The sequence below is a fragment of the Hyperoodon ampullatus genome, assembly GCF_949752795.1.
Source record: "Hyperoodon ampullatus genome assembly, chromosome: 1".
Lineage (NCBI taxonomy): Eukaryota > Metazoa > Chordata > Mammalia > Artiodactyla > Ziphiidae > Hyperoodon > Hyperoodon ampullatus.
In genome coordinates, this window is record NC_136914.1 from 176,633,131 (window position 1) to 176,657,092 (window position 23,962).

The 23,962-nt window shown below is 43.1% G+C and overlaps 1 protein-coding gene across 1 annotated transcript in view; it reads right to left on the bottom strand.

Annotated features, from left to right (window-relative positions):
* CCDC149 (coiled-coil domain containing 149) overlaps positions 1-23,962 on the bottom strand; it is a 97,570-nt gene that overhangs the window by 8,684 nt on the left and 64,924 nt on the right. The window contains 8 exon segments of the mRNA XM_079703228.1: positions 64-180; positions 4,882-4,914; positions 6,507-6,583; positions 15,196-15,340; positions 17,342-17,426; positions 18,836-18,908; positions 19,622-19,794; positions 20,613-20,729. Coding sequence (XP_079559354.1) covers positions 64-180; positions 4,882-4,914; positions 6,507-6,583; positions 15,196-15,340; positions 17,342-17,426; positions 18,836-18,908; positions 19,622-19,794; positions 20,613-20,729 — 820 coding nt within the window.

The window sequence follows — 23,962 nt, forward strand, 5'->3', positions numbered from 1 at the left end:
GTCCTCCAAGCCCCTGTGCCAGGCACAGGCCAGGCAAAGAGCAAGAAATCAAGGGCTGCTTACCATCCTTAGGACTCGCTTTGTTCTCAGTGAGCTGCTCGACGAACTTGAGCAGTGGGGATCTCGACCTCTGCGTGGTGGGAAGAGCGGGGTCACCAAACAGTATGGTGTCTTTGCCTCCTGTCATGGAAAAGAGGAAAATGGACATATGATGTCACCACTGGAGTCATGGTCACACTCATCCCACACAAGGGACTGGCTGTTTGGGTGAACAAGGCACCTTCTTCAATCATAGGGAGTGCTGTGGGAGGGAAAGGGCCAGCATTGCCCTCTCTGCAGTGTGAGGACCCGGCAGAAATGTCCAGGGCCAGCTGTCTATGAGCCCTAGAGTCTGCTCAGGACATGGCTGCCCACAAATGCCACCGTTAAGGGGTAGCCTGCTATGTCTGCCAAAAACTGAGTGGCTTTGATCTGGGTGAGACAATAACAATAATAACGACAGCAGTAGAGTGCTTTGAGCACAGGCTCTGGAGCCATGCTGTAGTGCCTGTATCCTGGACCCCATCGCTTGCTAGCTGGGTGGCCTTGGGCAAGTCACTGACCCTCTCTGAGCCTCAGAGCCCTCATCTGTAAAGTGAGGAAGAATAACAGCACCCACCTCATGGGGTGGTGGTGATAAAATGAACTGATTCATGTAAAGCACTTAGGCATTTCATCAGCGCTCAATAAATTTCACACATTGAATTATTACTTTATGGTGGAGACAGAACTGCCATACACATATCTCTGATTTAATTAGCTTTGGTCATTTAGATCGAATCATAAGTATGTCATGAGGCAGGTAGCATCAGGTTCCCTAAATGATCACAGCTAAACTCTACTTAGGACATAGAGACCTGCACCAGCCAAACCCTTTTATGGATTCACATGAACTCCCTAAGTGGATAGAGAAAGCCTGAGGCAAAGAGAAGGAGGAAAGGAAAACCATTACAACTCTACTTTTGAGGCCATGGTAAGGTATGGGGGTGAGGACCAGGGAAGTGTGGCTTTGAAACATGAGCGTGATGAGCACAGACACATGGACACAAGACACGTACACAGAAAGTGATGCTGCCCCAGTGATGAGGAGAGCCCTGCAGGGAGGATTTGATCCCAAACTCCTGCCCATGAGCCCTGAAGATTCTCTCGGTGGGAACCACCATGCCAACAGCAAAAACCCTGGGGGCCATGGCCCAGCCCATGCTCCAGCCTCAACTGTCTGACTTTGGATGAGACCTTATCTGAAGCCAAGTCACTTGAATGTCTCTGGGGCTCAGATCAGAGGCTCTAAAGTTCTATGACTCTACTCAGTTTCAGGTTCGGCAGAGCACAGAATGGTATTTGGGTCAAGATGTCCACTCCCTTGGATAGCCAGGTGAACCTTGGCCTGTACCTCGGAGCCCTCAATTTGTTTATAATACTACCCTCCCTGTAGGCCATGCACGTCTTATTAACTTGATTTCCAAGACTGTAGTAGAGAGTTTGGCGTATGGCAGGTGCTTCATAAATAGCTGGTAACTGTGCATAAATGGCTGATGCGTTCTTGGAAATCCTGATGTCTTGGTGGGCATGGGTGCTTGCAGCTGCCACAGGCAGATGGAGTATGTTACTAGCAGCCACTGGTCTCTGGTTTCCGCTATATGAGGGTCATCCCAGAAGAGAAATCTGATAGGAGCTGACCCTGAAGTTCTCCACCAGCACAGCTATTGTCTCAAGTGGAAAAAGTCCTGAAATCTTCAGGACCACAGTCTGGAGAGGTTTCCCATGGAGAACCATTTGAGCTATACCTTGGGATATTTTAAGAGGCTCTCAGGATGAAGTCAACCCAGTCAGGTCTCTTCTTGTGCTGCAAAGATAAAATCTAGAAACACCATGAGGAACTAATGGTTGTTATGAAGCCATAGCAGATGCCTCAGGTGGGCTTCTTTTGTTTCTCTCCACCAAGGCAACAGTTACTGTCCTCGAGTCAGGGACGGGACTGCAATTCCTGACCCATCTTTCTCTAGAAGGTAGGCTGGAAGCTCTCTAACCTTAGGGGACTGAGGAAGAGGCACACTCTGCACTCTGTGTCTGAACAAACCTTCCAAGTCCCCTCTGCCCTGTGGCCAAGGAATCAGAATTATGGGCAGAGTTGGGAGCTGGCTGCAGCCGAGTGACTAAGGCACCAGGTGGATGGTGCGGGGAGCCTCGGCCCTTCCTATTGTGAGGAATTCTCTAGGGCAGGATGTCTCTGTGGCTGTTTCCAACCACAGGGATTATCCACTCCGCAATGGCTCCTCAAAAACACTGGTACCAGCACATAAAACTTCTCCAAGAATCTGAGCAACAGGCATGCAGACAAGGGAAATAGAAGCCGCCATTCATCCATATCCAGTCAAAGTAGGGGCTGGGGAGAAATTAAATACCTCCCTAAATCCCTGCCTGCAGAGACCATTTCCTTATCTGATGGTAAAATGCCAAGATTTGGTTTTTGCAAAATATTTGAAGAATTCAAAGATCTTCCTTAGAAGGCTCTCAGTTCTATTGTTTCTAACTAAGCCCGGATTCTATCTGTGTTGACTCAATTGAGCTCTAAACTGATGGTCTGCTATCTCCTAGTCGCATTTTGGTTCTTGGGACTGGGGGGTGGGGTGAGGGAGATCCACGAACTAGATGTGAACCACAACCAATGTAGGTCTCACAGGCCCTTCCATTCAACTGGTGTGTGAGTTTCCGGAAGCCCTCCTGATTCCCTGTAACACAACGTCCCTCGTCCACTTCTCCAAAATGTGCCAGTTACTTTCAAAATGCACATTTTCCTTCTCAGGCTGATGTTGAGAGTGGAGAACAGAGAATTCAAATAAAAAGCTCAAAGAGCCAGGCTCTGCTCGTGCCAGATTTTTTTCTGGCTTTCAGTATTTCTTTCCAGAGCATGAGCACATCCAGGAAATCTCCCCTCAGTCCTCCCCTTCCCCCCAAGCATCATTCTCACCTGCAGACTCCAGCAAAAGGCTGGGAGAATGAGGCTGACAGGTAGGGGCTGAGGAAGGTGGAGGGTCGTTCCTTCCTGAAGGGCACGGCCAACCAGCCCACCCCCTGGCTTCCTCAAAATAGCCCCGTGCCTTTCCCACTTCTCAGGGACCCGTTAAACAGTCTGGAGTACACTCTGCTTTCCAGATGATTTTTCCATGTGGGCTGTGACATCTGTTAGACTTGTCTACTTCCCAGCAAGATCACACATTTGCCCCAACTTTATCAGACACCATCAAGAGCTATATATTGTTGGCTGAGAGAGTGAGGAGGGAGGGAGAAGAGAGTCAAAGGAAAATCATAGCATGCTCCAAGTCCAAGAGTAATTCTGCCTTATAGTAATGAGTGATGGGCTCCTTCACAATGGTCCTTTAAAGTCTCAGGATAGATGGTTCCAGCTTCTGAATTTTTCTTCTCCAATTCAACTTGCTTTGAGAACCAGTCCCCAGCTGATCTAATCTACACTCTACAACCCCCACCCCCTGTGTGTGTCCCTCTTCTCTGAATTGTACTTCTCCAGTGCAGGTGGAGTACTGAAATGAAGATCTGAACACCTGAGTTCAGCCTCTGTGGTCTTAGGTATCACCTAACTTCCTGAGCTTCTGTTTCCTTGTCTAAAATGAGGGGATCAGACTAGATCAGGAAAGGGAAAAATGTTTTCTCTCACATATCTACTCTGACCAAGAGGTGGCTTCTTGGAAAGCAAAAATGCAAGACTGTTTTTAGGGCCACATGTGAGATCAGCAAGGAGTGATGTGATTGATTAGCAATGCCTGCCACTGGCATGAGAATGGTGTTGGTTATATACACCAAGCATTTGCCATCCTTGAACTTTTTGCTCTCATCTGTCCTTCTAAGTCCAGCATTCGATGACTTGTCCCATTATTCCCTCACACACTAACATCTTTATCACTTAATTGATACTTAATTATGTAATATTTTGTGCTTTCTTTTCACTGTTTGATGCATATTCATCTTACTTCCCTAGTGGGACTGTAGATTCTTGGAGGGGGCGAGCGGCATGTCTAGGATGCCTGGTACAGGACTGAATTTACAAAGCTGATGCTCAGAAAGGTTTCAGTATATTATGGGTTGATTTATTAGAGGAGCCACTGATCCTTTCAAGATGCCGGTAAATAAGAGAGAGCTAGCAATTCTCTGAAACCACTGGGACTCAATCCCTTCCAGTTGGCTGAAATCCTATGACTTGGCTCTTACTTGGGGAAAGAGGAAGAGGAAGAAGAGAAGAGACAAGTGGAATAAGAAGAGGAAAAGGAGGTGGAAGAGGAAGAAGAGGAGGAAGAGGAAGAAGAGAAGGGAAACAGAACATACTTCCTCTTGCTCCGCTATTCAGAAGGTTAAATGGAGACCACAGAACAATGAGCAGACAGGAGAGACTGGTCTGATTTGCACTAAAAGAGGCCACTCCCCATCCCCCAATCTCACCATGGTTTGAAAATGATCATAAGGTGACACCTCATTGCAACCCCCTTCATCACTGCACCAGGGCAATGCTATCACCATTACATAAACTGTGTCAGATCAGGGGGAATTGCCGCTCTTTATTTCTGTCCTCCCATTTTGTATGGTTGTGGAGGCCAGAGATTAGAACAAACATGGCTAGGGCGTAAAATCCATTCAGTTACTGCCATCCAAACTAATTTTACCATTTAATATTTGCTTTGTGCTAATTGAATTCTCTATTTCAATTGGCTGTTCTAATCAGAAAAGTGCAAGGATACATAGAGAATGCATTTCTATTTATTTACATGCAGGGGTGATATTAATGCACTGCTATTAGCCACAAACAAAGATATTTCAAATAGAACATACTCCCAAATCCTACAGAAACATTGTAGCTCAGGCCTTCAGGCAGCAAGAAAAAAAAAAAAAAAGGAAAGAAACAATTGTTATTGCATAATAGCCATTCTAACCTAGACCAAACAACAGCAGAGACAGGAAATTCTCAGCATTCTTTCATTTATTCAACTTCCATCTTTTTACATAAGTTGTAGAAATAAAACATTGTGAAATCTCACTAAGTCATTTGGAGAGAAAAAAAAAATCCAAACTCCAGTACATGCACAGAAATAGCAATCTGACTGCACAAATAAACGATAAATTTGCCTGTGTTGAAATTCAATGCAATAAAAGAAAGGCCTTCAAAGGAGATAAGGTTTTAACTGAATCAAAATGTTCTTGTGCAAAATGGATCATTCAAATCCCCAGGATGGCACTTGCCACTAATTAGGTCTGTTAGGTCTTTTGACATCAAGTTCAAGGAATCTCTACTAAAAATTCCAATTTATGAAACACACTTCCAGGCAACCTAAGGTGGCTATTCAGATTTATGTTAAGAAAACATGTGGTTTCGTCCATGTCCCCGTGGCGATGTTAATTTCTCATCCATTACAAGGAAGCAACCAATATGATTAAAGGGTAGAGAAGGGTTTGTGCAGAAAGGTTAAGTAACTAAAAATATTGGAACAAAGTTGTTTCCAGGGGAAGAGGAGGTGGTGGAAATGATAAATATAAGTTTCTGGAGAATGTGAAGAGAAAGAAGAATAGCTGACAGGGGTCTCATGAAGGGGGTATTTTACCAGGACAAATGGGTAAATATAGCTAATTAAAGTGAAACATCAGTTTCTTCACACCCTGTACAACTGCAAAAAATAATCTCCAGAGGAAGTTTTGATTTTCAATCTATGTAACAAATGGGATGGGGCGGGGGAGAGAGAAGGAGGTTATAAAGTGCATTTGGGATAGACAATTGTTGGTTCTTATATTCATTTTTAGGACTGATGATTAAATTGAACAAGTCTTTGTAAGTTTGTACATTCATTTTTAGAACTGATGATTAACTAGAATAAGTTTTTGTGGTTCCTATATTCATTTTTAGGGGTGATGATTAAATTGAATACATCTCTATAAGACACATACAGGGAAAAAAATGAAGCAATTTACCATACTCATAAAAGTTAAAAATAAAATATATACAGACATATACAATGACAATTTCAGAATTTAGATCAGCAAAACTTCATAGTTCACCTTGCGTATTTATTATTTTTTTCTGATTTCCTCCAAAATGATGGCTTCTAAGTTTAAAACACTTGTAGATTTCTCAGCAATGATCATCAAATAAAAGAACATTAAAAAGGTAAAGGGCTTCCCTGGTGGTGCAGTGGTTGAGAGTCTGCCTGCAGATGCAGGGGACACAGGTTCGAGCCCCGGTCCGGGAAGATCCCACATGCCACGGAGCAGCCAAGCCCGTGAGCCATGGCTGCTGAGCCTGCGTGTCCAGAGCCTGTGCTCCGCAACGGGAGAGGCCACAACAGTGAGAGGCCCACGTACCGCAAAAAAAAAAAAAAAAAAAAAAGGTAAAGTCTGTTCTGCAAATTTTCAAAAAAAGAATTTTTTTTTTCAAAAAAAGAAAATTTTCATGAAGTTCTACTTACCTGGAAGACTCCACAAACCAGAAACTTCCAGAGTTCTTAATTTTTTCTCCAGTTCAGCCACCCGATTCCCTAGGATTCTGGAAAAGGGGAGAGAATGACAATAGACACCAATGAACATCGATCTCATCAGCTCTCAGGGCTGTGAGCAGGATACTTGGGAAGCCCCCTAGTGCCCTAATAGAGAGAACATGTTTTGAGATTTAAGATACATGCTAAAAACTGTGTGTGTGTGTTTGCTACACACACACATACTCTATTGGAAGTACATATGAAAATATAAAGTGAATAATTAAAAGTGATTTAAAAATTACTGAAATGTTGCCATTCAAGTGAATCTTGTCACACAAAGGTAGCTGCACAGCCAAACAATGATTCTACCATTGCCCAGACATCTTACATCATTTCTATTTGCTCAATGCTAAAGATGACACTTAATTTTGAATACTCTTACAAGTATCACACCCTGATTCTTTGAGGGTGGATCTGAGTTTCAGAAACAACCAAGTCTAGTAAATAATATGGAAGAACATGCTTGGTAATGTTACTTAGAGGTAATAAAATAATAAGATCCTCCTTCTTAGACCTAAACTATGGCTTACAGATGTCCATATCCTTGATATCTAGCATAATGCCTGGTAGATGGTAGGTGCTCAATAAATATATTTGATTAAATAAATGCTTGCCTTTTTTTCGTGGCTTGTAATGATCTCCGGAGAGAATTAAAAAATAGGCATATCAAAAACTTTTCAGAAATTACAGAGTCACTAGAATAATTACATTGCCTTCCAAGGTGCCCATTCTGACTCACTGTGATGTATAAGATCTAAAATGTGTATTTGAACAGATTACTTTGTTTACTTGGAAGCCAAACTTTGTCTATATGCAGGGAAAGACATAAATGTGGGCATATATTTTCCCTCCTTCACTCTACACAAAATTAAATATAGTTGGGAAATGATTTGATAGTCATCTAAAACTTCAATCATTTTCCATTGGCCCTGAAATTGAAAAACCAGTCTTTATCTTTGGGGGATTTTCTTGGCATTGCTGTGCTAAAATGATGTGGAAATCACGTTAATAGCCAAGTTTCAAATCCTTTCAGCAGGAGAAACCAGAACACCAGAATTGTTCTTCTACCTCTCTTTAAATTCCAGACATAGCTGCACACACCCACATACATACCGAGACATGAATATGTATATATCTGCACATATATATGTGGCTTTGAATTCATCCTTATTTTACCTGAATTCACTTGCGGCGTCTTAATTAATATTCCCTTTGAGTTCACAGAAAACTCTTTGACGTGACTCTATGTGGTTTTGTTCATCTAGGTACTTAGAGTTTTCTTTTCTTCTTTTCCTTAAGTCTTAAATTCTGCATAGTCGTTATCAATTACTTTCAATTTTCACTCTATGTGTTGGGTCTATTCTGCTTTCATGTCTGTGACCCCTCAATAAACACCTCTTTTTGTAACCTCACTTTCAATATTTTGCTCAGACCCTCTGATCCGAGCTCCCTTTTCACCAGCTGATGGGTCTGAGATGCAATCACAGCAATGTTCAAGTTGATGCCTGCTTCTTAGCGAGATCAGATCATCTGTACATGGCTGCCTCTTGGAAACAAAAGATAAGGCTTAACTCTTCTGTGGACGATGAAGGATGCCATCAGGGCAACGTTCAAAGGCGTGGTGCAGAGACATTTGGCTGCATTTTTTCTGATAGTCCTGGATAACGCAGCCATGTCTCCCAGAAATGTGCTGAGGTCAATTTGTTGGGGTCCCTAACAACCTACTCTCAGGGACTCTGCCTAAGTTTGTCAGGGCTGACTGCTTTCTTCTTTAGCCTGACATAAGCATCTGATGCAGGGCTGGAGGTGATAAAATGGACCCAGCAGAAGTTGTGGTAGTAGTAATAGTAACAATAATGCCACCAATAAAAATAACAACTACACTACAGTTAACACAAATAGCAACTAATCTTTCCTGAGTCCCAGGTCTGAGTCAGAGCCTATGCCAAACACCTACTAACTATGCATTTTTTTATCTGACCTGACAAAAACTCTGCAGCATAGACTGTATTTTTAGCCTCCTTTTACACATGTGAACTCTAACAAACAGAGAGGTTAAGCAACTTGTCCAAGGACACACAGCTCATCTCAAAGCTGTGTCTTTTCCCAACCCCCAGTGTTCTCACCCACCACACTCGACTCCTCCCATTAGAAAACAGAGGCAGGGAAGTTAGTTAACTTAACCAAAACCACATGTAGGACTCAGCTGGTGATGAGTCTGGATTTTTAACCTATACCTCTGTTTGCCTCCCAAGTGCATGTTCTTAACCAATAACCCCCTAATGGCACTAGAAAACCAGTATTCTCACACCTAAAGCAAGTTCTCTTTAAAACCGTTCATAACTGATATATGGATGCAGCCAAAGCTGGACTTGCAAAATATAACCCAAGATACTTCAAATGACAGAGAGTCTTCTAACTGGCCTCACACTGAACAGATATGGCAGGTGGTCCACTGAACGTGGTATGATGCAGCCCACAGAGAGAAGGGGGTTATCTGAGTCTCAATAGCTGGTAGTATTCATAGATGGAGACAGTAGAAGTACAAACAGGGTCTGTTCAATGAAGTTCAACCAATCCAACAATTATTGAGGCTGTAGGGGACACTGGACCCTGTCCCTACATTTAGGGACTAAAATTCTGGTGGGAGACAGACAGATGCACACAAACAGACACACACAAGTACAGTACCAGTGGAAGGCTTTAACAACAGCTTTAACACTTGTTTAAATAAACAAGTGATATGTATTAATCACTTGTTCTGTACCAGGTATTACTCTAAGCCTTGCACAAATATTATCTCCCTTAGCCCCATGTGACAATAGATGAGGTAGCTCTTATTACGTTTATTAGAGGCCAACTAACTTGCCCTGGGTGACACAGCTGGTAGTGGAGTGTCCAGAATCAAAACCCGAGGCTGGAAATACACAAGTCCTTCAGTAGAACTGTGGAGAAGACTGTGAAGATTAAATGAAAGATGAATCCAGAGCAGCTTGTAGGGACCGAGATCACGAATGATCTTGCTGCCATATTGAGAATGGTGAGACTTTTTATTCATTGGCCACAAGGAGATATTGAAGGGTTGTAAGCAGAGTAGCAGCATAAGGAAGTTTAGGAAAACTGTTTCTGATGTGGGGTTGAGAATGAACTGGAAGGAGGATGAGTAGAAGCAGAAAGACCAGTTAGGAGAGTGTTGTACTGGGCAGTGATGACGATGGCTCAAAGGAGCCAGAGGGGATGCAGGGAAGCCAAAGGGATGGAGTAATAATACGGAGGAAGATGAGCAGTTCTGGAGGTGCCTATGGGATATCGGGGTAGACAGCTGCACAACTGGGAGACAGGAGGATCTGGGGGAGCAAAGATGAGAGTGCACACTGGGGTTGGCTCTGCTGCCCAACAGAGTGTGAGGAGTCAGAAGAACAGAGGGCCAGAGCACCACCCGCGGAAGGTGAGAAAGGACCAGAGAAGCACAGGTGGAGAGGGGAGAGGAGCGCCAGGGCCATGTGGGGAAGGGGAGAGCCAGCATGGTCAGGATCGTCTTATTCTAGAAGGTGGTCACACAGGATGAAAAAGCCCACTAAGAAGACATGCCCCACCCTTGAGAGAGCTGTTACAAGACAGAGGAAGGGGTGAAATCCAGAATCCAAGTGACAGGGGTGGGAAAAGCAGCCTATGAGAAGGTTGAAGCAGTGAATATAGATGACTCTTCAAGTAGTTTAGCAGGGAATCCAAGGAGACAGCCAGGGCAGTAGCCTGAGGCATAAACAGGCTTGAGAGAGGTTTTTTTTTTTTTTTTTGTAGGACGGGGGAGATTTTAAAATAAAGTTTTTATTTAGAGGTGGCTTGTTTTAGGGTAGGGGAGATTTCAGCATATGTCTACCCAGTAGTCTAGAAAAATCCTCCAGATGCCAGGCTTCTAGAGAGATTTTCAGTAGTAGTTTCTGATGATAGCAACATTACAGGAAATCTGCAAAGACAGAACGAACCCAGGAGCCGGCCACCACTATGCCTCTGTCTTTGCTCTCTGGACAACACAGCAAGCAAGAACCTCTGAGTGAGGGTCCTGGGGGGAGCCCGATCCCAAAGAGGAAGAGGTGGCCACGGCCCCCCGCAGACTGGAGAGAACCGTGCCCCCCTACCTCCACCCCAGGGGACCTTCTTTTGAATCTCTGCTCTGATCCCCGACAGCTCCCGCTGCTTCCAAGACCTTGAACTTCCAAGGTCTTGAACTACCACTGGCCACCACTACCACTACCTTGAACTACCACTGGCCAGGGAGTGGGGAGAGCAGTGAAGAGTTTTAGGCAAAGCACAGAGGGTAGCGAAAGGCCAGCGTATCCTCACGTACTAACCACCACGGCTATCATCCCAGCACTGGCAGAGTGAAGGCTTGCTGGGATGGGCTGGAGGACCAGAGGTGGTGTGCTGTGAGACGTAACTCTTAACGTCTGTCTCTTCATTAATGCTTTGCCACCTGTTTCTAGGACACGTGAACCCCGCCCCTTCTTTAACCATAGCTAGACAACTGCAAACTCACAAGAAGTCCCTCAAGCAAAATGCTTATTAATTGAACTTCGTCTCAAAATATAAAGTCCTAGGTTTATTCATCAGTTCTTCAAGATGGCTCCCACTGGGCCTTCTCAGCGTCAGGGGTGGGTGGGGGGGTAGAGGGGGTGTGTGCCAGGTGGTGGAGAACCAGTAGGGGGAACACACTCTTACAGAACAGAGAACCTGTATTCCTACTTCTAATGCTCCACCCAAACAAAGCTATTTTAAAATCTTAGGTACAAAAGGCTAAATCATGGGGGACAACAGCAAGCAGACCAAATGCACATTTTATTCTTAGCCCTCACTCCATCTGTTGTGTAATTCGTTTCTTTCCATACCCCCAAATAAAACATTTATTGAAAGTGTGAAACTTAAGACCCTCAAAGGATTAAAAATGGCACACTAGGTACTTTACGTACTGATATGAGGCAATCTTCAAGATCTATTGTTATGAGAGAAAAAAGCAAGGTGGAAGACAGTGAAACGAACTTTTTCTGATGAATACTAGCTACCATTTGTAAAAATATGTCTATATAAATATATATGAGCATTTATGTGTGTCTGTATAAATGTACTATGTGTTTGCTTATATATGCATCCTTGGAGAGGATACATAAAAAAGGAGGAATGGTGGTTTCTTCCAGGCAGGGGAATTGGGTGGCTGAGAGATAAAAGTAGTTTGGAGATATATTGTTGCTCAATCTTTTAAAACGTAAATCAACAGATGGTTCAAAATTATTAAATAGTAGTTAAAAATGGAAAGGTACCTTAAAAAAGTAAAGCCAGCAAAATGAAAATGTCTGTCTCTCTCAACAGAGGGCGAGAGCCCATGGCACCTGGGGATGTGTGTGGCTGCAGTGCAGTATGGGAGGGATGTATAAGGAAATCAACCTGTCACAAGAGGCGGGAGTGTCAGGCCAGCAGCTTGGGGATACTGAGTTTTGCAGGCGGTGGGACTCAGCTGGGCTTTTCGGTGGAGGCTCGTGTCATGATCGGCACTGTAGCTGGCAGGTGGGTCTGAGTGTGGCCGGGCAAGCAGTGGAGGAGGTGAGCTGGGGTCTGAGGATGGAGGGTTGATGGGAGGATCTTCCCAAGGACAAGGTAATGGTCTGGTGGGAAGAAGAAGAGGCAGGTAGGAGATGTACACTGAAGGACCTTGGCAAGCACTCAGGAAATATATATTGAATAAGTGAATGAATGCATGAAAACCATAAAACTGAATGCCTGTTTGCATGTGAGTATTAAGGGAACAGGAACAAAGGGTTAGAGGACATTCAATCATCCATTCATCAAATAATCACGAGCACCCACTGTGGGCCCAGCACTATCCGACATACTGGGAGAGAACAGTGACCAAAATGGACAAACATACTGGCCCTGGGACAGCTTCGACCTGAGTGAAGTGGAAGTTGGTCAAACCTAGGTATTAGGATGGTGAGCAGAGCACGTTAAATATTCTTCAAATCACGCTTTAAATGGCTGCATGATATTGTGCCTTATGGATTTACTGTAATCTTAACCATTCTCCAATTTAAAAATATTTGGGTTGTTTCCATTTTTTTCACTCTTAGAAATGAATCCACGGTGAACAACCTTATGTATAAATCTAGGGCATCATTCTGATTTTTTTCTTTAGGATAAATTCCTAGAAGCGGACCCTCTGGGTCAAAGGGCACAAGCATTTCAAAGTATTTAAAATGTACTAAGGGATGGATGCTCCAGACTCTAGACTCATTGAATCTGAGGAGATGAAAAAATATCAGGGGAAACTGTCAACCTAGCAGATGGAAATGTGGGTCTTGCTCTCGATGGCGCAGTGGAGACAAGAGTTCTGGGAAGAGCCTCCAGAGAACAAGAAGCAAAGACAGAGGGAGTGAGGTCCCCCAGTGGGGGAAGAAGATGGAAGACCAAAGAAAAGAGGAGGAGGAGGTGAGCTGGGGTGGAGGGAGGGGAAGAGGACAAGGCGGAAGGGAACGAGGCAGTACAGTGAGTAGGAGGAATCCAAGAAGATGGGTTTCAAGACGGGGATTGGGATGAAGAGAAATTATAGATGAAAGAGACTCAGAAAGTGGGGTTTGGGGGTACTGGTGACCTCCAAAGGAAGATTGCTATGGAAAATTCACAAGAGGTCTTGGGAGGTATTGAAGCGAGGTGATCTTTTGTTGCTGCCCAATGGCATTACTGGGGGCTTGCTGAAATCCAGAATCCTGATATTCCCTCCAGAAACCCCCCTAAATCTGCATTTCTAAACAAGCACCCCCTCCAAGTAATTCTAACACAGGTGCCCCCCAGAACACACTTTGAGGGGGTGGCTATTGAAGAAGTAGAGGTGGCCTCTTGTTCACAAAGATTGGAGGTGAGTGGAATTCACGGGAATCCTTTGGGGGGTTCAGGAAGACCTGGGAGGTTTCTGGGTGAAGATGCAGAAGCAGGACGAGGGGCAGAAGTTGAAGAGGTTGAAAGAGGAGGTCACAGGAGAGCTGGGCCCCAAAGGAGGGAGGATGGTGTGGACCAACAGGACAGCGTGTTGGTGTGCTTCCCAGAGACTGGACGGATAGGATGGAAGACATTGCTTTGGCGGGCCCAGCACTATCCGACATACTGGGAGAGAGGCAGTAAGCCTTGTGGCTCAGGATAGGCAGGCTTTGTTTTCTCAGTAAAAGAAGAGCTGAGGTCACCTGCTGGGAACAGACTAGGGTTTAGAAGACCTTGAGGAGGTTTGAAAGAGCCCCGGTGGGTGCCTTCTAGGGAGCTGGTGAGGACAGAGAAGGCTCCTGGGGACACTGCCGGGTACAGGGGATTCTACCTGAATAAAACAGACCTCGTACCTATTCTGTGGAGACTCTCCTATTTCTTCGTCCTCCCCCCGAGGCATATCTCCATTTTAGCATCTGGCTGCTTCAGTCCTTGATTAAGATTTCTTTTAAAGGAATTTTTAAAACTTCTTCTGTCAATAAATTACCCCTGTCATCCCTTTGAGATTGCCCAGACCCCCTCCACTGCTCTCTGCCCTCTTTTATATATATCTTAATCTCTTGCTCAATCTTCCTTTACTCCCGGCCTCTCTTTTCGTTATTTTGTTTTCACAATACTCTCCATCATTTTCCAGTTGCCTCTCTCCTTGCACCCCGCCTCGCCAGGCCCCCGATTCCCCGACCCCTCCCTGTTCTTGCTGGAAGCCCAGCCTTGGGCACTTGCTTCTGTATTCCACGCTTTAATTTTGCTTCCACACGTAGGTCTTATAAGCAGGACCAGCTACGTAATTTGCAGAGCTCAGCGCAAAATGAAAATCCAGGGCCCCCTTATTCAAAAAAGATTAAGATTTTCAAGATGGTGACGCAAAGCACTGATTAGACCAAGTGCAGGGACCTTCTGTGCACTGGGCCATGTGTGACTGCATGAGTCTCTGGTCCTCAAAGCTGGCCCTGTTTGCAATGTGTTTTGCTTTAATTTACTGTTTATTCACCATTCTCTGAACACTTCCAATTTTGCTTCTGTGGTCTTGACCTGTTACTTTAACTTGCTTGATTTTGCCCAACATAGTCAACATATTTATAGTAACCAAATAAGACATTCTGTTTTAATTATTGTTTCTTTTCACCATCTTTTTTGCTGATCTGGAAAAGTGGCACGAGACTCCGTTCTAGGCCCAGCTGCCTGCAAGTTGATACTTGGGTGTTCCTGCTATTCAGAGCCCAAGAAAGCTGTGCTGTGAGGTTAAAATGGCACGAGGAGGTGCCTCCTCTAGAGAAGATACGGAGGAGAGTTGATTAATTTCCCCGGGCAAGCATACCATCAAAATCAGCCAGGTAATATGCATTACTCTGTGAGTGGCTCAGAGTAGGCATTCAATAAGCAAGAACCAGTATTATTTCCATGTTGGTTCCAGCTGAGAGCCAAGGTGCTGTCATAATGCAGAAGCACAGCTCTAGCTCAATAAGTTTCCTTCCAGATTTAAGGGCTCTTCTTCCCTTAAGGCCGGCAGGCCCACCACGTGGTTGCCACCCACTGCTGATAGTCATCGTCCCACATATCTCCCGCCTGCCCTGCACCCCAGGGTCCAGCCACCTACTTGTTGGTCTGCCTCTGGTGCTGGATCACCATGTTTTTCTCATGGATTGTCTCCAACAGGGCTGTTGCCAGAGATTTCAGATCAGAAATGGACTGTGGAGTAGCTGGGAGACTGCACCCGTGATCCTCAGATAACAGATCCTGAACTGGGTGGGATATAAAATTTACAACTCAGTCTTAAATCCTTCTGGAACGTTGGAATGCAAACCAATGTCAGTTCTTCCTGGATAATGAAGCTGGGATCAGTTCCCAGCTTCCACACGCTACTGTGTTGTAACTGAAGAGTCCACTTCAAGTGTCAAAAGTGAAAAAAAATAAAATTTAGTGTGAGGGTTAAACAGAAAGGAGGAAGTACTCATGGACTTTTAGCAACACCTTTTATTTAAAGGATAATAATTTTTTGCATTTGTCCAGTATTTTATGCTTTCAAAACACTCATGCTGACTAACTCATTTGAGGCTTCAAATTTTAAAAAGAACCTGGAAAATGTTATTTATTCCCATTTCATGGACAGAAAAGCAAGGTGCTGATGGATTAAAAACATTAGCTGAAGGTCACACAGCAATGAAAATGAAAATGACTCTAGTCCTGAGCTCCTGGCTTTATATCACAGCTTCCCACAGTACCCTTGGTGGGTGGTAAGATAATGTAGGAGATTATTTAGAATACAAAATATATTTTGTATATGCATGTTTTTAGAAACTAAGAGATAACCCAAAAAGACCACAACCACTTGTATTCCTATGAGACAGAAAAAAGAAGAAATAATATAAATCTCTCATTATATATCTTTGAACACCATTTCCTATATGCCTATATGTAGACACACAAATTCACACATTTCTCTCCAAAAATGGGAAAAAGCTCTGCTTTTTTCACTTAACCTTATGTCTCATCATGAATATCTACTAAAATATAAAATGTAACGGCTGCTTAGTAGTCCATGCATAGATCTACAGTAATTTATTTAATTACTCCTGGACAATTATGTTGTTTCCAATGTTTTTTATTATAACTAATGTAGGAAGAACTTTCCTGAAGCAAAATGCTTGCATATGTCTGTGATCATTTCTTGTTGGCTCAAAGGGGATCAGTTTAGGGCTTTTTATAACAGAGAACCAAATGGTTCTTTAGAAAGGTTGTGCCTGGTTGACTGCTCTGCCAGCGTGTTTGAGTGTGGCTAGCGTTCCCCAGATCCGTGACAGGACTGGGTCTCAACATTCAAACATTCAACATTCAAAGGCTATCAAGGGTATCCAGAGCTATACTTAGATGGGCTACCTCACGTTTGTATAGAAGGTGTCCTTTTCTAGTTGAGTGAAAAAAAAAAAAAAAGAAGTTGCTTGGAAAAGTGCCTTGATTATTAGGTAGTCTGGAGATTCAGCATTTTTTTTTTTAATCCCCCGTAGCTCTGATGAGGACTGTCACGTGATCCTTGCTGGTCTGCACTGCCAACAAGCCCAAAGCAGGCCAGTCCAGCACGGTCCACTTGAGGATCGTGTTTAGAACTGAATTCCCAAATATTAAGTGTCAGAAGCAAGCTCTCTGCTATTTATTCCCCCTGAGTGTTCCTGGAAGATCATTATTTTTCATCGGAATCGACAAGAAGGAGGAACAAAATTGCAATCAATAAAAGCTTCTTTGAAAAAGGCACATGTGCCATGGTAAAATGATTTCAGCAGCTGTGAGACTTTTCTAGTCTGATCATAGAGGCCAGGAAAAGGAGAAACTCAATGAGAATGGAACAGACACTTGGAGATACTAACCTGGTGATTACAGAAGGGAAAACATTCTGGAAAGAGAAGCATAGTTAGGGGAATAGGTGCAAATGGGGTCCAGTCATTAGAGAGACCTCTAATGCAGCGGCTCTCAAAGCAGGGTCCCCGAACCAGCATCAGCATTATCTGGGAACGTTTTAGAAATGCATATTCTCCGGGCTCACCCTAGACCTAGTAAATCAGAAACTCTGAGGTGGGGCCCAGTAATCTGTGTGTTAATAAGCCCTCCAGGCAATCCTGATGCAGGTGGAAGTTTGGGGGTGGCTGCTCTAAGGATCACTTCCATTCCCAATTCAAAAAACGAGATGTGGACCCACAGTGCTAGCATTCTGTGATCATAGATGGTCCCTCCCAGAAAATGACCCCTACCTTGCTTTGCAGACAGGACTCCAGTCAGAGCACTGCTGCTGGATTTACCCTGGCCTTTTGAGTTTTTCCGTCTCTCAAGAGCATTCTAAAGCAGCATTGGGAGAAAACAAAAACCTCTGTCAGAAAAGCCAATAATGGAAAAATACCTAATTCCGGTAGATGCATCCTCCCATCCAGCACACAAGAACTCTTTACAAACTCCAAATGCTAGCCCAACTTTTAAAATTCAGAGTCCCTGCCAGAGAGTTATGATTTTTATGGACCTGGTAAAGAGTTTTGTTTTTTTTTTCTTTTTAAGTTGGTGCCCAGCAGAATTACAGCAATTATATCCTCCTATATATAGAAGGTACTCAATGCATATTCGTTAAATTAAATCAAATCTGAAGCAAGAACTCAGTCTAATGTGTGAAGTCACTAGTTATGGAAACCCCTTCCAAACAGACATGAGGTGGAGACTAGGTTTACTTTCATGGAGCAATGCCAAAAGATCATTAGTGGTGTCTGGAAGGTTTCTGTGGCTGGACTGGAAAAACAGGCATGACTGATTAATGAAATCTGCCATGGACTCAAGGTTAAGGAAGTGCATATGTGTCATTCCTAGAACAGAACGTTACATTAAAATTGATATGTGCTATACAGCCAGTGCTTGGCACATAGAACTGAATAAATGTTGTTAAGTGAATGCATATACACATTTTTTAAATTACGTATTAATTATACAACTTTAAGAGCTGTATTCTTCTTTGGCTGTGTGTGTATATATAGATGGGTGTAAACTCAAGTGGCGCCCCCCCACCCCAGATTGGAAAAGGAAGAACAGCATGGAGACTTCTGAGAAAAAAGTGAACGTCAAAAGCCAGGAATATGAGATGGCTGCCCCAGCAGAGAGACGGCTGTAAAACTTCACCCTCAGGAAGAGAAATCAATCTATTTTCAAAGCAGAGAAACCCAGGAGATTTTGCTAATTGTAACACTTACAACTACCATCTGCAGAAACACATATTATCTAACTAATGGCACTGGAATTAGACTAAATAACAGTGGGGAGAATTTAAACATTCTGTCCTTTGAGTGTGACGTGAACATTATCATTTAGATTGTGATTTCCCAACCTTTGTTTCTTCATTGCTCAGAAATCATTTTCTTATGGATGATGAGGAGACAAAGAACATCTGGTGACAGAACACTTTATAGAAAAGCTGGATAGGAAACCTAATTTAATATAGACTGAGGCTGTATAGTGGTCACATCCAGATTCTGGTGGTCTCAGTGTGCCCTGTCCAGATAACAGAAGGAGCTCTTGCAAAACCTGTTTTTGTTGTGTTTGCTGTTTGGGGTTTAATTCTTACTGGTTCCTCAGTCAAAGCTCTTACTGAACTACCTGGGAGGGCAGGCAAGCACTAGAGTATCTTTGGCACATAAAAGGGAATTAAAATAGAATGACATTTAGATGTACAATAGTGAATCATCACCGTCACCGTCATGATTTTCTACCTTGTATTTGGCAATGTTAGATTTCAAGAGGTTGACCTCTTCATGAAGTTGCTTTAATCTCTCTTGAAGGTACCTGAAAAAGAAAATATACAACTAGGAAGAGTTTGGAGGCAAAATAAAAAACATACACTCAAGTACGAGAGGATAAAAAGAAAACCACACACCCAAAGAGCCACCTTTTACATACAGTGCCTTCCCACCACCGAAAGCAGAAGAAGTGCACCTTGGTGACCTCTTCTTAAATGGATGTGATCAAGGTCAAATACGCCCAAATCACTGAAACCTCACTTTAGGACAGCCCTCTGCAGAGATCCCCTACGGGATATCAACACAGTTTTCACATAATTCTCATTAAGATGATTCCACTGGGAAGCAAGGCAGCAAGAGGCAATACCAGACACAGCATTAAGTTAGTCACATACACACACTGAAATTTGCCTCTGGGAAAAGAAACAGCTAAGGGAATTTCTCAATTTATTTTCTTATTCTTTTCTGTCTTCTCGATAGCAATAATAAGCAGCTTTCACTGGTTCCCTACCCTTCTCACCCAACCGGGGAGGGCAGGCGGAAAGAGGGCATGGATGTAGGCATGTAAGCATGTGGTTCTTCTTTTCTTACTGCTACAACTAACGTGTGACCTTAATATCATTGTTTTAGGGTTGAGACTTTCCTTTCACTGTAAGGCTATTTTCTTAAATGTAAATAGGGCTGCAAATAACTCCCAGCCTGCAGGCAAGTGGAGAGCCAGCATCCTACCCCAGTGCGGGCCTGGGACTGGTCACTTACCTGTTCTCCATACACAGGGCATCCACGTCAATGATTCGGTTCTCGTGGCCGCTCAGGATGTGGTTTAGCTCCTGGTTGAGCCTCTCGACTTTGTCCTGGTAGGAAGACCGCTCTTCTTTAACGTCCTGAAGCTCGTCCATAGAGGCCTGCAGGTCATGCTCCAGAGACTCAATCTGAAACCAAAGAAGTGCCCTTACTCAAGGTATTCTGCAGACATCAGCTTTATGGTTAGAGGCGAGCCTTCCACTTGGCTGACTGACTTTTAGAGAGCTTATTAATACCAGCACCTGCTATAAAACCATAAGCACCACACATTGGAATATGATAAAAGCTAAAAGCAAGGAACAACTTCCGGCCAGACACTTACTATATCCAAGATGAGATGGATTGCAGCAGCTTGGAAACACAGAACCGATCACTTATCAACTGCAGCCTGCCCTAAAGCCAGGGGCTCGGAGAGGGCAAATCCAGATATTGGGAACAACAGCCAGTGTCTTACAAATACATACTTTTTCAAACCACTCTAGACCCAGAAATCATGTTCTGCTCTTCAAAACCAATTAGTGAGAGGAGAAAAACGAAGTCTAGGCTCTCTAAGCTGTTCCCTAACTAGGGCTCGGTACCCGTTGAGATTTTGCCTAAAAAGCATCCACTCAGCATTTCAGCGGAAACTTGCAAATTAAGGCCAGTTTGTCATGTTTGTTCTCTCCCTGTCTATCCTGGTTATGGGGGAGGTTTCTTGTTGTGTTCAGAACAATGGCACCCAAAGTAAGAGAGCAGACCTGCTGGAAGACAGAAATGCAAAAGGCTGCTTGGGAACCTAGCAGAGAACAGAGGGAGTAAATGCATTCAAACTGCATCTTCCTTCCTCCTCTAACCCCGTTCCAAGCACCCCACAGTCTCTGAGAAATTGGGGCACAGTCTACTCTTCTCTGTGTCATGCTCAGCTGTGCAAACATATCCCCCACTCATAACAGATGTTGGCGATAACCTGTTCCCTTGCTCTCTCCAGCTGCTGAACCAAATCTTCACGCTCATGGGCTGCAAAGTGCCGCACGCCAATTTCTTCGTCTCCCAGCCTCTGTTTGGCAATTGTCATTCTCAAGAGCTGCATTTTCCATTGGTAGAAAAAGAAGAGAGAGAGGGAGAGAGACTTAAAATGAATAGATCCAAACAAAACCCCAAGCATACTAGGCAGAACGTGTTGGAAGTTAAGATTTTCCAAGAAATACTGGAGAAAGGCACAAGACAAAGAAATTTCTTGCCAATATCATTAATTAAAAAAAAAATTTTTAAATCCATATTGTATGTACAGACACATGTGTGCACACATACACCTATAAGGCTAACGGGAACACAGGCCTGGGCATCTGAAGGGGGACAGCCTGTTTAGCCCTGCCATAGTGAGGAAAAAACTCTGTGTCTCTTTTAACCTTAGCAAAGATTAAAAAATGATAACACAATGTTGTAAAGTATCTGCTAAGATGGGCATGCTCCCACATTCTTAACAATTAGGCTATGTTATCAAGAGCCTTAAAAATGTCCCTGACTCTTGCATCTGAGTGCTAATTCAGATTTAAGCCTAAGTAACCTCATCGCCTCTCACCACATGAATGTTCACAATGGATGAAATACTTTGCTGTAGTTCTGGACTAAAACGCTGGGGAAGAAACTTAATTTTCTTTTTTGCACAACTCAGGAAAATAGCTACTGTGCAGAGTTTCCTTTCTGACCTCAGCTGATGAACTGGACTGATAGTGTTAATTCAGATTTAAGAAATTATCTGAATCTTGGTTTGAGTAGATTCGGGATCTACATGCAATATTAACTAGATCAGATACCTTTTATATTTTCACATGTATACATAGGCTCTCCTCACCCTCATCAACATCCATTAGTTACTGAACTCTGCGAACTGGCACTGAAACATTACAATGTTTTGTTGCTCCAGTTTTGTAAAGTTTTACAGTGCAATACCTGTTACTTTTCAGAGACAAACCAAAGGTTAATTTCTCTAGGTTCTTGCTGTTTGCTTTAGCAGCATTTGATGGAGGATCTTTATATATATATATATATATATATATATATATATATATATATATATATATATATATATATATGTATATACATTTGTAATAGATGAAAAATAAACCAGATTGCAAATCCCTTTTTTTTTTTTGAAGCAAACCATGTACCAGGTTTTTGGTCCAAATTGTGTAGGATAAGTTAAATTGCATTCTATTAACCCATATGAGTGTATTTCTGTACCCATAGTTATGTTGAAATAAAATTTTAAAAAGCAAAAAAAAAAAAAAAAAAGTCCCTATCCAATGATCCAGTAAGTCTGCTTCTGATAATCTGGGCTAAAAATAATCCCAGACATGGACTAGCTTTAGGAAAAAAGAAAAAAGTAGACTGTGCTGTTATTTATAGAAAGAGTAAAAAAAGAAACAATGTCCAACAATAGTGGAATGGCTAGCAAATGATAATGGAATCAATCAACTGATTGATTGTTTGATCAATCAATCAAACAGCAAGTTTCCAGCTGTTTAAAATGAGGTTGATGTGAACTATGTAGTACCATGGTCATGTGGATGCTGCCACACTAAGTGGGAAAAAAAGCAGAAAACTAACTTGAATACGCAGTTTGGGGACTTCTCTGCCAGTCCAGTGGTTAGGACTCCATGCTTCCACAGCTGGGGGCCTGGGTTCAATCCCTGGTCAAGGAACTAAGATCCCACAAGCCACACAGTGCGACCAGAAAATAAATAAATAAATAATTTAAAAAAATGTTTAAATACAGGCACTTTCCTGGCAGTCCAGTGGTTAAGACTCTGAGTTTCCAATACAGGGGGTGCAGGGGGCACAGGTTTGATCACTGGTCGGAGAACTAAGATCCCACATGACGTGTGGCACAGCAAAAAAAAAATATGCAGTATGACTGAAATTATACTAAGAACCCACATACAAAAGAAAAAAATTACCAAATACACTAAAACCCTTAAATGTGTAAGTTTAGGTGATGCAAGACTGTGTATGCTATCTGTTCTTTGTTTTCTAACTTTTAAAATAAGTATATGTGATTTTCATAACATACTTTTAAAATGTTTTTAAATCCCTAGGAACTAAATTCTAGTCCTAAAAATGTAATTTTCCAAAGCATCCCTGCAGAACCCTTGGCTTTCCCAGTCTCTGGGGCCGAGCTCCATGTGCAGCTCCAAACCTTCCAGTAGGGCCATGATGGAAACTATGTTAGAGACTCCAGGAAGGTCCAGTGGTCCCAGAGCATTCCCTACATGCCCATCAGTGCCAAGCAGGTGGCCATTAAAGTGCTTTTTTAACTTTACAGCACTGCTTCCTGATGCTTCTTCGAAAGAGGTTGTAAGACTGATTCCTCCACCTCCCTGTAGGGTGTGTGCAGATGGGCTTCATATATGGATGAAATCCTGGGGACAGTGTTTTGCTGCCACACAGATCCAACCCATCCAGGAATACCTGCTGGGGTATGCTCTTCCTCGTTCCTGCGTGGATCCTAAGGGATTTGTTGCCAATAGAGAGAATGGCTTTATTTTTCAAGTCCCTAAGGATTTAGGGGCAGGTGAGAAAGTTAAAAGCCAAGGTAGAATATTAACTATATAGGAATAATAAAAAACAGCAATGAACTGTGCAGGAAATGATGACTACTGAAAAGTAAAGAGCATTTTCAAATGACATATATTTGGGGTCCTTATTTGAAAACTAGTCAGATGAACTGGACATATATTTATTGTGCATCTACTATGAGCAAATGCATCATTAGGATCAGCGCACAATGTTCCAGGCAGGTGGAACAGCTTGTACAAAGGCCTAGCAGAGGACACATGGGCACTTAGGTACACAGATGGCCATGCTTAATGGAATCCCCATTCCAAAGCTCAAGGATTCTGTATTTGTATACTTGCCTAATGCAAATTTATTTGTAGCCTCGAAATCAGCATTCATGGTGCTTTTGCATCATGAGGGGACATGTGCAGATAAACACAGAGTTGCAAAAAATGGGAAGCATCCCACAGGAACGTTCCCAGCTAAAGTCGAACAAGGCAATGTTCCGCTTTCTTGTTTTAGCTCATACTATAAACAAGTGTCCTTTTCACGGTTTTTTTCACGCCACTTTTTTTTCACATTTTTGTGCTTTCTGTTGGTGTTTTGCCATTTAGAATGGCCCTCCTGTGCAGCACTGGAGTGTTGTCTCATGTTCCTGAGCATGAGAGGCCATGATGTGCCTTACAGAGAATATACGTGTGTTAGATGAGCTTCCTTCAGGCATGAGTTACAGTGCTATTGGCTGTGAGTTCAATGTTA